We start from the raw sequence: 14,326 nt of genomic DNA, 5'->3' as shown, positions 1-14,326 counted from the left end.
GGAGTCAAACCAATATATTCTCGCTGGCGGCTGGGCTGGAGACACAGGAAGCAGGATCTACACAATCTGCCTAACAGCAGTCCGTGCTTGCCAGCCACCATCTTCTTGCTAGCCCCCATTCCTTTCTGCTAGCGTAGCCACAGCAGTTATATTAGTGGCCAATGGCCTACGGGTTACAGCTGACGGCCAACTAGCCACAGCTGCTGGCCATCTGATCACAGTTGATGGCCATTTACTACCCGAGCCAGCACCTTTCTATGTGAGGCCGAGAGCCTGGAAACTGTTTTTTGGGGTTTTGTCCCCACAGAGGCATTATAAAGAATTACTAGGAAAATAACAATATGTTTGAGAAAGTCCCCCCTTCCCCTTTTTTTCTGGCTTAAACAGCAATAACGGAAGATAAAACATCATGAATCCAACCCGAAGCTTTTATCCTGTATACCTGGCAGTTGGCCAAAAAATGATCTGCTCAACTTTCCTAGTGAGGACAAGGGGGTGAGATGAGCAGGAAACTTTTAAAAACAAGGTGAATATAGTTTGAGCATTAAGACAAAACTGTTGACAATTATTGGTGCTGTTTTGTTCTCTATCAAAGTGTTTACTTTTGATTATATATAGTCACTTTTCTGTGGTTTTGATCCCCAGAAGTCCTTCTTTCCAAAGGACAAAGCTCAGACTGGAATTTTTACACAGGTTTTAGAGCACAAAGTAGAGAAAACCAGCAGATCTCAAGCAAATTTGCATTCTACAAGACAATTACATTTTAACTATACAATCGACCGTATAGTCACACTGTACGAACGCGTTTTTCTGCAAATGTTTATTTGCAAAGATTTGTAAGAAATTTCAAGTGGCTGTGTCTGTGGCAGTTTCTTTAGGTGAAAAAAGTGCTAACAGTCACTATGGAAATCAAGACGCAGGCAACGAGGAGCAAAATCAGACCTATACGGCAGTATTTTGAATGCTTCTCTTGTTCCTCTTCCTTTTTCAATAAGGTATCAAAACCAGGCGTGTACATGTCTCCCAACCAAAACCGTAGGTCATTAGGATTTTCCTAGAAGAAAATTACATGGAGAATAGGATCGATCAGTGTGACAGAATAACTGAGATTGCAAAACAAAACACTGTCAGAGGTGCTGAAGGTCCATAGTCACAGTCACCATGTCCTGGGTGAGGCTTATGTGTCCTGGCTCAAATAAGAGAGGCTAGGCTTCCCTGAAGAGCACACATGTGCAGGTACAGCCTCCTGGTCCACCAGGAGTTCGGGCAGCTCCGACCTGTAGGTCTGTGTGACAATTCATGGGGAGACCTGCATGACTTATTGACTAAATCACTCACATTGGACGGTCAGAAACACATGAGTGTTTCTATCATGTTTTAGCCAATTTAGGGTCTCATACATCTCATAAATAGTGCACGTCAATCAGGTTAGTGAGTTGAAATATTAATAAAATTAAAATGCCTTGTTTTAGATGAGCCTTAGAAGTTTGATCGGCATGGTAAGGGTAAACATGTTTAGTGAGGTTTTCAGTAAATCCAGAAGCTGACTGCCATGGAAGGAGGAGTAAGACTGAGAGTCAAGGGTCTCTTCCACGCATCTCAGGCTGCTGGTCCTCCTAATAGAGGGCTAAGGTATGTTCAATGTGCAGAAACTTTGGCACTGTTTGACCTCCTAAGAGAGGACCCAATATATCCTTCCCCATATCAGCTCCTATTCCCCGTGCTTCATCTTCTTTCACTTCTGCAGAATCGTCTTCAACTCAGCCTCATCTCCTAGGTCCAATAAATCACCTGCAAACTCTACTGTCCACACATTAAAAAAAAAAGTTCTCTTCTGTTATCTCCTGCTGTGTTTCAGTGCTCAAGTAAGCATAAAACAAATGTGTGGTGAACACTGAATCTCTGTTTCCACAGACCCACTTCAGGCATCATGATTTCTCATCTGGATTATTGCAACGACTTGCAGCTGGGCTGCCCACCCTCTCTCTGACTCTCTAGTCTCAGTGGACTTAAAGTCAGCCTGTTTCCATGGCCAGTCAGCCACAGGAGTCAATGACCTAGCTTCAGACTTAGGGACGCACAGCCAGAGAGCGACATGCACCCATGGAGGGAGCTGGGTGGATTCTGGGTATGGCAATACAATTCTCCTATCTCATTGCAACTAGTTTCAACTTCCTAGTTTTAGAAAAACTAAAACATTAAAATAAAACCTGGATGACTTGTGCAGAAGGATAATTTAAAAATCCTTGCTTACTTTCCTCTCATCCTTTATTTTATTTGTATCCTCATCGGAGGCCTGCCCTGTGCCTGCGAGTTTAATGCCTCCATTCTCCAGTAAGAACTTCCACAGTGGAGACTATCCTCTCCATTCTGCCTGTAGCTTGCTTGGTAACTAAGCAGGGGGCTTCTTTTCTCCTTTCTTATTTACTGTGTTTCCCTGAAAATCAGACTTAGCCAGACCATCAGCTTTAATGTGTCTTTTGGAGCAAAAATTAATATAAGACCCAGTCTTATATAAGTCCCGGTATTATATTATATTATGTTATGTTATGTTATGTTATGTTACGTTACGTTACGTTACATTATATTATATTAGACCCAGCCTTATAGTAAAATAAGACCAGGTCTTATATATTAATTTTTGCTCCAAAAGATAAATTAGAGCTACTTGTCCAGCTAGGTCTTATTTTCGGGGAAACATGGTATAAACTCTCAGCAATTTAGTGGCCAAAGGAACTTGGAACTTTTACAGCCCGTAAATGATGACAAGTTTTCGGAAAATATATTAGGGGCTCTGTCTGCTAATTATGAGATATGGATAGGGTTGGTGATGAAATCAGTTGAATTAATGAGGTACAGGAAGAAATTACAATGAAAACAAAAGTTATAACTTCCAGAGCATTCCTCAATAGAAGTTAGTGCTGAAGAATAGCATCATGAGGGTGTAAACGGGGTCTGTGACCTGAGGGGCCACTGCTTTGAGGTGAGTGAGCTGCACGTGTGGGGAGGGGGCAGACCCTGTTTTAGTAAAGCAATATATCCATCATATTCTTGTTTGATCTTCCTAAACATAACTCATGGAATTGTCCAACAACAAGAAATTGCCAATGATGTTCAATTTCCTCAGCCTTACATTCGAACATTTTCTTTTGGTCCACTCTTTAGCCTTATTTTCCCATTATTCTAGTTCTTCAATTGTAGCTCCAACAAAACCAAACTGCTTATTGTTCTGACAAACTCTCTCACATCCTTGTATTTGTGGCTTTTGTCTTGCTACTGCTGACAGAAGAGCCTCCCCACTCATGCAAACCATCTCTATCTTTTGGAATTATATACATTCTTCAAGCCCACCATAAATTAACTTGTTTGTGAAAGCTTTTTTATAATCCAATATGATTTTGTCCTCTTCCAAATCTGCATATCACTTGTACTATCATTACTGTCACTGTCCCCTTCTTTCATCTTGTCATTTCCTCTATCTTATTCTGTAGTTGTCATTCGGTACTTTGCTCAGTTAGAGGAACTCTTTGAGGGCAGGGACAGTTATATTCATCTTTAGAGTCCCCTAGTCATTCATGTCAACAACAAAGAGAATAGAAGAGGCTCTATCACACAGTCAAGAAATGTTTGTGAAATAAATCAATATATTTTCCCTACTTGTAGAAGGTGCCTTCCTAGAGGTCCTGATCTGGAGACTCCTGATAAAAAGCACAAGATTAGTGTTGCTTATGGGGAAGCATCTATTATGGAAACTTCTCTGGAAAAGAGGCTACATTAAGAAGGAGATACATTAAGTATACAAGGAGATTAAGAACTTTCCAAGACGCTAGACAGAAAGATATTTCAAGTAGTACATATTTGAGATTTTAAAAAGTGTAAGATTTGAAGGGGACATAAAGCTGTCCCTTTCAAAAGAAAAAATCTCCAGGTTCTTAAGGTATGGGACTGAATGAAGGGGACCTGGAAAATGTCAGGACTTCCTGGCCCCAGGGCAGCAGAGGCAAGCCAAGCCTGGGTAGGAATCCAGTGCATGCAGAAAACAGAGGGCCACTCTCCCTGCTTTGCAGGTATTTCTAAATCTTCTGTGTGATGGGTGACACCAGGGAGAAAAAATAGAAAGAAAAACTTAAGTTGGGTTTAAGCTGGGTGAATGAGTTCATTGCATACTTTTCCTGTGTTGAAATGCTTTTGTTTTGTTTTGTTACTGAGACAGGAAAGAGTCCAAAATGGAAATCTGCAATCTTGAATCAGTGAGTGGGCTTGAAATAAAATGATCTTTGATGAGAACTGCCTTGCATAGTGCTGAAGACAGAACATTTAATAAATGTTTTTGAATTCATGTCGACTAAAGGAATCATAAGTATTCATGAACATAAATGGCCATAAAACCAGGGGAAAACATACATAATCTGGCAAATCAATTTTCAAAAACCGTTTACCTTCCCGGTAAACCTTTCTTCTGTGCCTCATCATTTCTTCCTCTCTACACGAATCTGATGCCAGTAATTGCAGAAATTGTCAAACTCAAAACAAATATTAATAAATAAACACAAATAATGATGAGGAGAGAGAAATGGAAGCCAGAGGCCAAATGACCTGAAACCTGCAGATTTTGTGCCTAGTGAAGAGTGCCTGTCCACTTAATTCTCATGTCTTTTAGGATTATTTAACTTATCTCCCTCATCAATTGAAGGAGCTGGTTCTTTGCCGTGAGTACCTTCAGATGCTCAGAAAGGTTTGTGTGCAGGGAGCGCTTGTCATACTCCTCGATGGTCCATGAAGGATTGTTTTTTCTTTCTTCCATAGCTTCCTCCAAACTTATGTCACCATATAGTGGGTTATTCTTCAGAACTGATGACAGGGATGGTGGGGGGATATCTACAGCAACAGCACCCTCCACAGTGGACCCCCTCATTCGTCGAGCAGTTATTTTCTTCTTATCTCTCTGTTAGGAGGCATAGAGAGAAGGCTTCTCTTACCACTGGGACACTGATGGCAGAGAATATAATGGGAAATAACTGTACCTGAGAATTTGTTGATTCTTCCTAGAAACCCAACAGATTAGGACAATGAATGAGAAAAGGATTATAAATCTAGTTTGACCTAGAATCCTATTATTAATTGAGTTCTTTCTTTGCCCGTAATCTTGTTTTTCTTCAGTAATCATTCAGTAGCTATTTTACAACTACAGAGAAAGAACCTGTTCTTTAATTCAAACAGTAGAATTCTGAAGAAAACTGTTTTTTTCCCCAGCTCACTTGCATTGAGATTTAATGACATTTTACTTTGTTCTGTTTGTGCATTCCATGATTGATAAGAATTAATCCAGCAAAGTTAAAATTAAAAGGCATTTTATAGATACACTTTGGCTTTCATGAAAACTCTCTTGGGACTCCTATTTCAGATAGCTTGGAGAACTGTACTAACTTAGCCTTGCACTCCTATATGTCTCTATAGACCAGCTGGCTATTAGTAGATGGCTCTAGTATTGACTTTCACATTTTTAAAAACTTTTTTATTGAAACATAATATGTATATAGAAAATTGCACATATCATAAATGTATAGCTCGATACATTTTCACAGACCAAAGAAACCTAAGATTCTCCCACAAAATAGAAGATTATCAGCATACCCCATGCTCCCTTCCAATCACTATCCATCCTCCTGCTCAAGGAAACCCGTACCCCTAATTGAACAGTGCAGGTCTGTTTGGACTTATTTTGTATTTTATATCAAATAAGTTTGGACTTATTTTGTATTTTATATCAATACTTATTTTGTATTTTATATCAATTTTATATTTTGTATTTTATATCAACATCATGCAATGTGTGTTTTCTGTAGCTAGTTTGACCTTCAATTGGACCTTTGCTTTGTTTTTGTTTTTTCTTTTGACTACAAAACTATCATGAAGGTAGAAAAATTTTAAATTATAATTTGTTCATTGGCCAAATGAAATTGAGAAAGACCAAAAAGCTTATAGAGTAGTGGCTCATTTATCATGGGGCATCAAGGGGGAGAAATTCTACATAAGTTAATTTTAAGAAAACTTTGGGTTAGCCCTTAAAAACTGATGGTAAATTTTATTAATTTACAGGAATTTTTCAATATATGTGTTTCACATATTCCAGTCTCCTTAAACAGAGAAAGTTTAACAACAGTTAGCATTCCTCTAAGTCTTATTTATGATCCGTACATTGATAACCCGTCAGCATCTACTGGGGGATGTAGCTCACATTAAATATGCATTTGTGTAAGGTAAGTAGTAAGCTAATATTACATATAGTTTCCTTCTGAAATGGCTGGTAATCCTCTCTACCCACCCCACCCCCAAAAAAAAATCTAAATAAAACCATTCACATTCTCTTTGGCCTTAGGTGTTCCTTTTTTTTTTTTTTTTTTTTTACATAAGTAGAGATCAATGTGGAGATCTTCTCTGACTTTATTAGGTTGTTGGTCTGCTCAAAATCAATTTATAGTCTATAATACTGAAGTTTGCATTGAAATAATAAATCATCTTGAATTAGTATTTGTCTTAAGATGGATGACCTCATAAAAATGTTTCTGAATTGAGGAAAAACAATTTGATGTGAAATTTAGATTGTTTCAGATTAGCATAACTCTGACTCAAGTTTTTTTTCTTTAAGGCTAGACATCTTTGATCATCTCTGAAGAGGGATAATTTGTCTAACACTGATAAATTGGCATTGTCAGTTTTCTTGCCTGCTAGACTATTCCTTGAACTTCTTAAATAAGAAATCTCTATAAATAAGGAAAATATAGTTTCAGAGATCAAGAAAAATAATGTACTCTATTACAATGTATAAGGACCTTGACAAATTAATATACAAAAGATAACAAAATAATTAGAGCTATATTCTAAAATGAACATTCAAGCCTTTAATTCTAAAGCACATTCTTGAAAGTTTGAGGTTTTCCCTAGAACATGGTACCATTTATTTTTGGATTGCATGACAATTTCATGCCTGAAAGACATGTGAATAGAAAATTAATAGAAAACTTTATTAAGAATTTGATGGCTGGATAAAAATGCTAATTATGGTTGAGGTTCATTGGTATTTTGAAAAATTTTTCAAAAAGCTTAAGAAAGGAAAAAAGCATATATTTGATTCCAACTCTTCATCCACATTTTAGATAGATTATATTAAGCAAAGGAAAACTCAACATTAATTCCATTATTTAATTATATAGACTCTAAAATAATTTATATTTTAAAATATTTATATTTTCAACTTGTAGATAGTTTGAAATAAAGCTAATAAAACATGAAAAAAAAAATATTTATATAAGGAAAGTAATATTTCAAAGCGTACCTTGATTTTTCAGCATTAACCATTACTTAATCCATTTCTTGTTTATACACTTTATTTATTATTTATATGATTTATGTATAAGTAAACTATTATTCAGTAAAAAGAGTGAAATAGAAGACACATTCAGACAAAGAGTGAGCATATACAATTAATAGGCCAATAAAGAAGGAATCTGCAAAAAATGTACTTCAAGCAGAAGAAAATTGATACCAGAAGGAAGGATTCAGATGCAAAAAGGAATGCTGAGAAAGAAAGAAAGAAAGAAAGAAAGAAAGAAAGAAAGAAAGAAAGAAAGAAAGAAAGAAAGAAAGAAAGAAAGAAAGAAAGAAAGAAAGAAAGAAAGAAAGAAAGAAAGACTGATAAATATATGTGTAAATCTAAGCACACATTAATTTTATGGTAAAATAGAATTTGTGTTTTAAAATAAGAGACAACTAAAACACTGAACATTAACAAGTTTAACAGATATTTTTTGATGAGGACGCTTTAAGAAATTTCAGTGAGAGATAGAGATATTACTAAAAAACAGAGGAAAGTGTATTGCTTAATTCAGTAGAGCTACAGATAAAAGGTAAGAGAAAGGTGAAAACAAGATAAGAAAAAATGAAACAAAGACCATAGGTGGGAGGAAGCCTTAGGAAAATAAAAAGAAACATTTTAGAAATAATCACATTAAATGTAAATAGACTAAACCCTCTATTTAAATGACAGATTGTCAGATCAGTTTAAATGTTAAATTCAATTATATAACATGATATTTATAAAATATAAGAACTCAGAAAGAATGAGAGTGAACGAATATAAAAAAAATATGGCAGGCAAATATAAACAAATGAAAGCTGGGTGTTCTGGTGACTGGTTAAATGCACACCAATTTTGTTTTCTCTTCCTGAGCACATAGGATAACTGCCTTTCCCAGTCTTTCTTGAATTCAAACTGGGGCCAGCTCTTTTCTAGTTGATGATATGTAGACAAAAATAACAGAGACCATTTCCAAGCCTGAGCCTTGAAATCTCACACAAGATTTTTGACCCACTTTTCCTCACTTTCCTTTTTTTGTGCCACTGTAATCAAGGGTTCTGAGATGGCAGAGCCCCAGAATAAAGAACATGAAGACCTGTGTTATGGCTTGGAAAAGAGCTACCTCCAAACACATCTGCAGCTCCTCAGACTTTTCATAAGCAAAAATGTTTTTTCTTTATAGTTACTGATATTCTGTGGGATATGTCATTATAGTGTAGCCTGGCCTACCTTCCCTAAAACAGAAAGTGGTATTTTGAAATTACACAAATGTATGGCATTGGCTTAGCCATCAAGAAGTCGAAAGGGATAAAGTGATATCAGAAACTGGAATGATGGCTATTCACAAAATACAATGAAAAACACTTGGTATAAATATCATCTGTGGCCAATGGTATCTAGTCACCTAGAAGAAATAGCTCTAGAAGAAATACCTATAAAGTACCAGAGCATTTATGTACATATAATGATAGTACAGGAATCAAAGCATTGGCGTAATACAAGAAAGAGATGAGATTAGGGAAAGAACTGGACAGTTTGCAAGAAGAAATGAAAGAAAAGAGAGTAAAGAGTCTAGAAATTTGATGCCTTCTATTGTTAAAATCTGTTTATAGACCCCAAATACTAAGATATAGATTTATCGTTTTTTTTTAAGCATTGAGCCAAAAAAAAGCCCATTAAAATTTCTTAGCTCAATGAAGTACCGTGTTTCCCTGAAAATAAGACCGAGCCAGACAGTCTAACGCGTCTTTTGAAGCAAAAATTAATGTAAGACCCAGTCTTATTTTACTATAATATAAGACAGGATATAATATAATATTAGTATAATATAATATAATACCGGGTCTTATATTAATTTTTGCTCCCAAAGATGCATTAGAGATGATTGTCCAGCTAGGTCTTATTTTCGGGGAAACAGGGTAATGCTGGTTAAGGGTGTGGTTTCATAACTATTATTCCTGATAGCCTCTACATGCTTGCCATTGAGTCAAAAGAAAGAAAAGCACAGCATGAAAGCCTCTTAGAGAACTATGCCTTCAAAGAACTTTAGATGCGTTTATTGATGTATAGAACTGATTTCAAGTATATAGATGAGATAACATTAATAAATAGATTACTGATTTTGCAAGATATGTGTTACCAAAGAAACCTGCACCCAAAAGCTTTTGATTGTTTGAAATTGAAAAACAAAACAATACTAACCCTAGACCTCCAAATATCCATGAGCAGGAGTAAGGCCTACACATCCTTGAAGGAGGACCAACTTCTGATATGGCAAAAGAGAAGGATGATCAGGGGGAGTCTCCTAGAGGGTGGAGCCAAGGCCTACAGAGAACAATGCATCAGGAGGTCGCCTACAAAGCAGAATCATGGTTTAATCAAGTTTCCCCACCTTCAAGGAAGGAGGTCACACAAATTGTTCCCAATGGGTCTCAGAATTACTTTGGAAGGGTGACTGCTGTGTCTTTCATTTTTCCCATTCAGAAAGGAAGAATTTTATATATATGTATATAGATGTGTATATATAGATATATAATATGTATATATAGATGTGTATATATATATTATATATCTATATCTCTATATATCTATAGATCTGTATATATTTATATATCTATATCTATATAAATATATATCTATAGAAATATCTATATCTATATAAATATCTATATCTATATCTATCTCTATATATAGTACGTATGTATGATAAACAGAATGACAGACTGTGGCAGAGCCTTGCTAGATACTCACCAAATCCATGTCTTCTTCATGGGCATAAAACATCCGAGTGAAGAAAGAGGATGAGAAAATAAACCCAGTAAAGGACACTGCCTAGAAGTCAAGGGAAGAACAACCTCTTACCCTTGGCCTTTTGCTCCAGCTCACAGGTTTGGTATGCAATGCTCCTGGGTTCTGAAACACATGTGATGGAAGCCAGGAAAAGACATAACAAAGAGATTATTCAGACAAGATTCTGAAGTCTAACTGCTAACCAGAAAAAAAAAAGGTCTAACACAGTATCTAAAAATACATATTTTATCATTTAAACTAAACAAAAAAAAAAATCAGTCTTTTCCTGTCATTACCTCATTGTATAAAGGGATTGGCAGAAATATTTGGAATACAATTCCAAATTCCTTCATCAGATACATGCCCCAAATAATTTTAACAACCAGAAACATTAGGTTTTGGAGAAATGTTGCTCATTGCACTGTAAATGAAATTTATTGTGAAGCTTCTTTATGTCTCTAGTGAAAGAATTTAAGAAGAAGGAGTATAAATCTAGTGGGATCAAGAAATATTTGCTTGTACTCTCTCTCTACAAATACGGGTGATCCGTGTATCTGCACAGAAGCGAGCTGACCATTTCCAGGGCATAGCTGAGAACCTCAGTGGCTCACTTTTCTTTATGCACTATGTTGCCTTAGTTCATGTAAATATAGCAGAGAGAATTTCCTCTGAAGGTGAAATGTGAATTTTTAAAAAGCTTAAAATATCAATTATGGATATAAATATGATACGTATTATATATATATATATATATATTTAAGAATTCAATATCATATTTGGGTTATACAGGATCTTTGTTTTAACTGCTGCATTACCTCCAATTTTGAAGGCAATGTTAATAGGTTAAGTCCTTTGACATTCTATGAGGTAGTCTGAGTCCCAACCACCATGCACCTGGGTGGTGTAAGGCCAAAGGATAAGCTGACACAGCTCCAAAGTTTGAGTGGGTTTCAGGTTAGCATAAAATCAACTGCAAAGCTTGACTGATGTACTGAGTACCTCCTCCAACACCACCATCTACACGCCCCCCCCACACATCCTTCCATCCCCAGTATAAATTTAAAAATGCAAGCAAGGTTATTGGTTATTTTCCAAATTCTAGTGAAAGGATAATTTCAATACACTTTGAAATACTGGCAAATGATAATAACACACAATCTTGTATTCTTATAGGAAACCCTTTTCTCAATTGTTTTAACATCATTTTATTTGCTCTCACTTTTAAGGATATATGTAAAATGAATATATTCTAATTTTGCAAGTGGAAATACTGTGGCATGGACTGAATAAAGGCCATAATAGATGTCTTTCAAACTGCGTTCCTCTGCATTTGACACAAGAGACCAAGTTTCTAACCTCTTTATTCAATGTTCTTGCCATTGGCCTAATGTCTCCCCAACAGAGTGAGGGTTTTCAATTAAGAACTACCTGACAGCTGCCACCTTACATATGCCAACATTCCAACACACCTGGTACATTCAGTGCTTTCTCCCAGGGTGTCATTACAGCTACTTAAAACTTTCATATGTCCGTTTATTTAGAGTTATGTTTTATCCAATGAACATATCACTCCCAGATTTCAAGACCCAGCCAATGAGAGAACTACTTATTGACATATTGCAATCTGAAGAAGTGAATATAATTATTGTTACTCATAATTTGCACTACACCTACCCAAAGATCTGATTTTGTAATTGATTTACTTCCCCTTCCATGCATTATTTCAACACTAGATTGGCCTTTATTTGGTCATTTAATATTTCTCTTTAGGGTAAAAGGATAATGAAATCAAGTGTATCTGCAGTTTATAATTATCAACCTCTCATTCAAAGTCACAGGAAGCAGATTTTTACCTCCTTGGTTTTTCCTTGAAAACTATTTCCACCCATTAGAACCTGTCGAAAAAGATGCCCTTTAAAAATTTGGATTTAGTTCAGGTTTAGGAACAACATTCAACAGAGCTTGCAACTGTAAAGTTCCACATGAAGGAAATATGTCAATTCCATCACCAAACAAAAGATGTTAGAGCGATGTGTTCCAACCTCAAAGGAATTTACTGGAAATGTTTTCTTAGACTAAACCTTATAGCATAGGAGAGCCAAGGTTTTCTGAACTGATTTTTGAATCATTTTATGCTATGATATAAACAATAAGGAATAAAAAGGAGGAATTTCATTGAGTTTAGCCTAAAACTTAACAAAACACAAAAAACAATAACCCAAAAAGTAAGTATGAATGGGTGGAAGCGTTCTGAGGATTACAAATGGGAAAGATGGAACATTAAAAAAAAAAAAAATCAGTTGTCACAATAGACTGCCTTACCATGGAAATAGATTAAAACCCTTATAGGTGGAGGAAACACTTACATAATCATTCGAGTATATTTGATTTTGAATGATCTCACGATAAAAGTCCCGAGGAACCCACAAAACGCACCACAAAGGAGTCACTTTACACCGGGACTCATGAGTAGCAACTGTTTCTTAAAAGAAAACAAATTTCTGTTCAGGGAATTTGAACCCCTCCAAAGGATTTAATGACTTGCAGGGGTTTGTAGGTCAGTCACATCTGTTCTGAAATGAAATGCTTCTTCCTGTTTCTAAAGGGAGTAACCCTTACCCCCATTAGCCCTCACATCTTAAAACAAAGATTATTCCTGTTTCATGAGCTGTGCAATAGTCAGGGTCTTTATGTTCATTCCAGCACATGGAACTCATCACAGTTTTATTCTTCTCTTCTGGTCAGCAAAAAGAAGGAAGATGCAAAAGAAGAAAGCAAGAAATCAAGTCTGCATGGGGCTGGAGGGTCTGATTAGTATGTCCTGTCCATGTGGGCACCTGTGGAAAATAAGAGTGCCGAAAATAATAGCCAGCACCTTTCCAAGGTGGAGAGTTCCCTCTGTATTTTTTTCCTTCTGTCGTTAAATTTCCATTGTTCTGCTGTCTGACTCTTCTCTGCATGAAATGAAAGGGAGCCGGTCTGAAAGCGGGTATCTGATGCTTTGTGCTTAGAATCCAGGAGCCTTATTTGCAAATGTAACAATTGATTTGGAAAATCCTGAAGGAATGGAGTAAAAGGAGGGCTGGGCAAACTTGAAAATGAGGGCATGCTGAGAAGCTAGTGCTTGGAGGGAAATGAATGGGTGGGAGAATCCACATATCTTATAAAGTGATCAGAGAGCCTCATATTCAGGAATAAAGGCCTTTTCTCTATGGCAAGAGTGAGCAGCTACTTTGTTCTGTGTTCTCTGTAATCTTCCTTTTGTACGGATGATGAGATGGCAGACAGCGAGAAGAAAGGGGCCCCTCAACCCCCATCCTTATGTGCTCCCAGGTCTCACCTGTGAGTAGACGAGGTTTTGCCAGTGTTGTGCAGCAGGATAACTGCCCCCGGGGAACCTCACCAGGCTGGCCTGAAGAAGGGCCGAGTTCCTCATTAAATACTTCACGTCAAGCTGCAGGAATTTGTCAGGATGGTTGTTATTTGGCAAAGCAGAGAGATCCATGTCTCCTTTCGTCTACGGCAGGCAACAAAGGCAGGTGAGGCAGTCCCTGTCAGGCTCGTCCATTATTCATGAGCCTGAGGAGGCTCCGATTGGCATAGGAAACCAGTTCTCTCAGCTGCACTAGGGCGCCACTCTCAAAATGACACATCAACACGGGAACAATGCAGAAGCCTGCCTTCTCTCTCACCCAACACATACACACAAACGCGCTTAGAGTGCTGGGATGGAAACATGGGGCTACACTCATTACATTTAATAGGATGCCCAAATGAGATCTGTGTAGCTCTTAATGCCTCTCCATAGAGTCAGAAATAACAGTTTAGGAAAGAGGAACTTTGGATAAAGGGTCACAGTCCCTAGTTTGGAGCACATGCAATAGTCACCTGCAGCAAGCTAGTCACTTTTCTCTCTGACCATGACTGCGCTAACCCAGCTGACTTGGCCCCACGCAGCCAGTCTCACATGTGATACGCAGGATCTTGTTTCTTCTCATGTTTTGACTCCCAGGGTCTCAGGCTCATGTGAAACCTAACCCTGTTTGGGCTGTCAGCTTCGTTCTGAGTAGGGAAATGGCAAGAATTGGCTTTCTAGCTTGCTACAGTAATTTAGTGTCCCTTCCCATTCACTATCTGAGGTCCCTTTGACTCTCTTCCTAGCTGTATCAACCCCTCTGA

At 37.2% G+C, this 14,326-nt stretch overlaps 1 protein-coding gene across 1 annotated transcript; it reads right to left on the bottom strand.

The window, feature by feature from the left end:
* Positions 1-874: 874 nt before the first annotated feature.
* On the bottom strand, positions 875-13,655 carry MINAR2 (membrane integral NOTCH2 associated receptor 2; the record flags this gene model as incomplete). Its single annotated transcript, XM_081035843.1, has 3 exons — positions 13,488-13,655; positions 4,718-4,945; positions 875-1,054 (listed from the first exon to the last, which is right to left on the bottom strand). The coding sequence occupies exons 1-3, from the start codon at positions 13,650-13,652 to the stop codon at positions 875-877; spliced, it is 573 nt and encodes a 190-aa protein (XP_080891969.1). The 5' UTR covers positions 13,653-13,655.
* Between the last annotated feature and the right edge of the window lie 671 nt (positions 13,656-14,326).

This window comes from Rhinolophus hipposideros, assembly GCF_964194185.1.
Source record: "Rhinolophus hipposideros genome assembly, chromosome: 23".
NCBI classification, from domain to species: domain Eukaryota; kingdom Metazoa; phylum Chordata; class Mammalia; order Chiroptera; family Rhinolophidae; genus Rhinolophus; species Rhinolophus hipposideros.
Note: the sequence above shows the minus strand (reverse complement) of the source record. Positions and strands in the feature narration are given on the sequence as shown.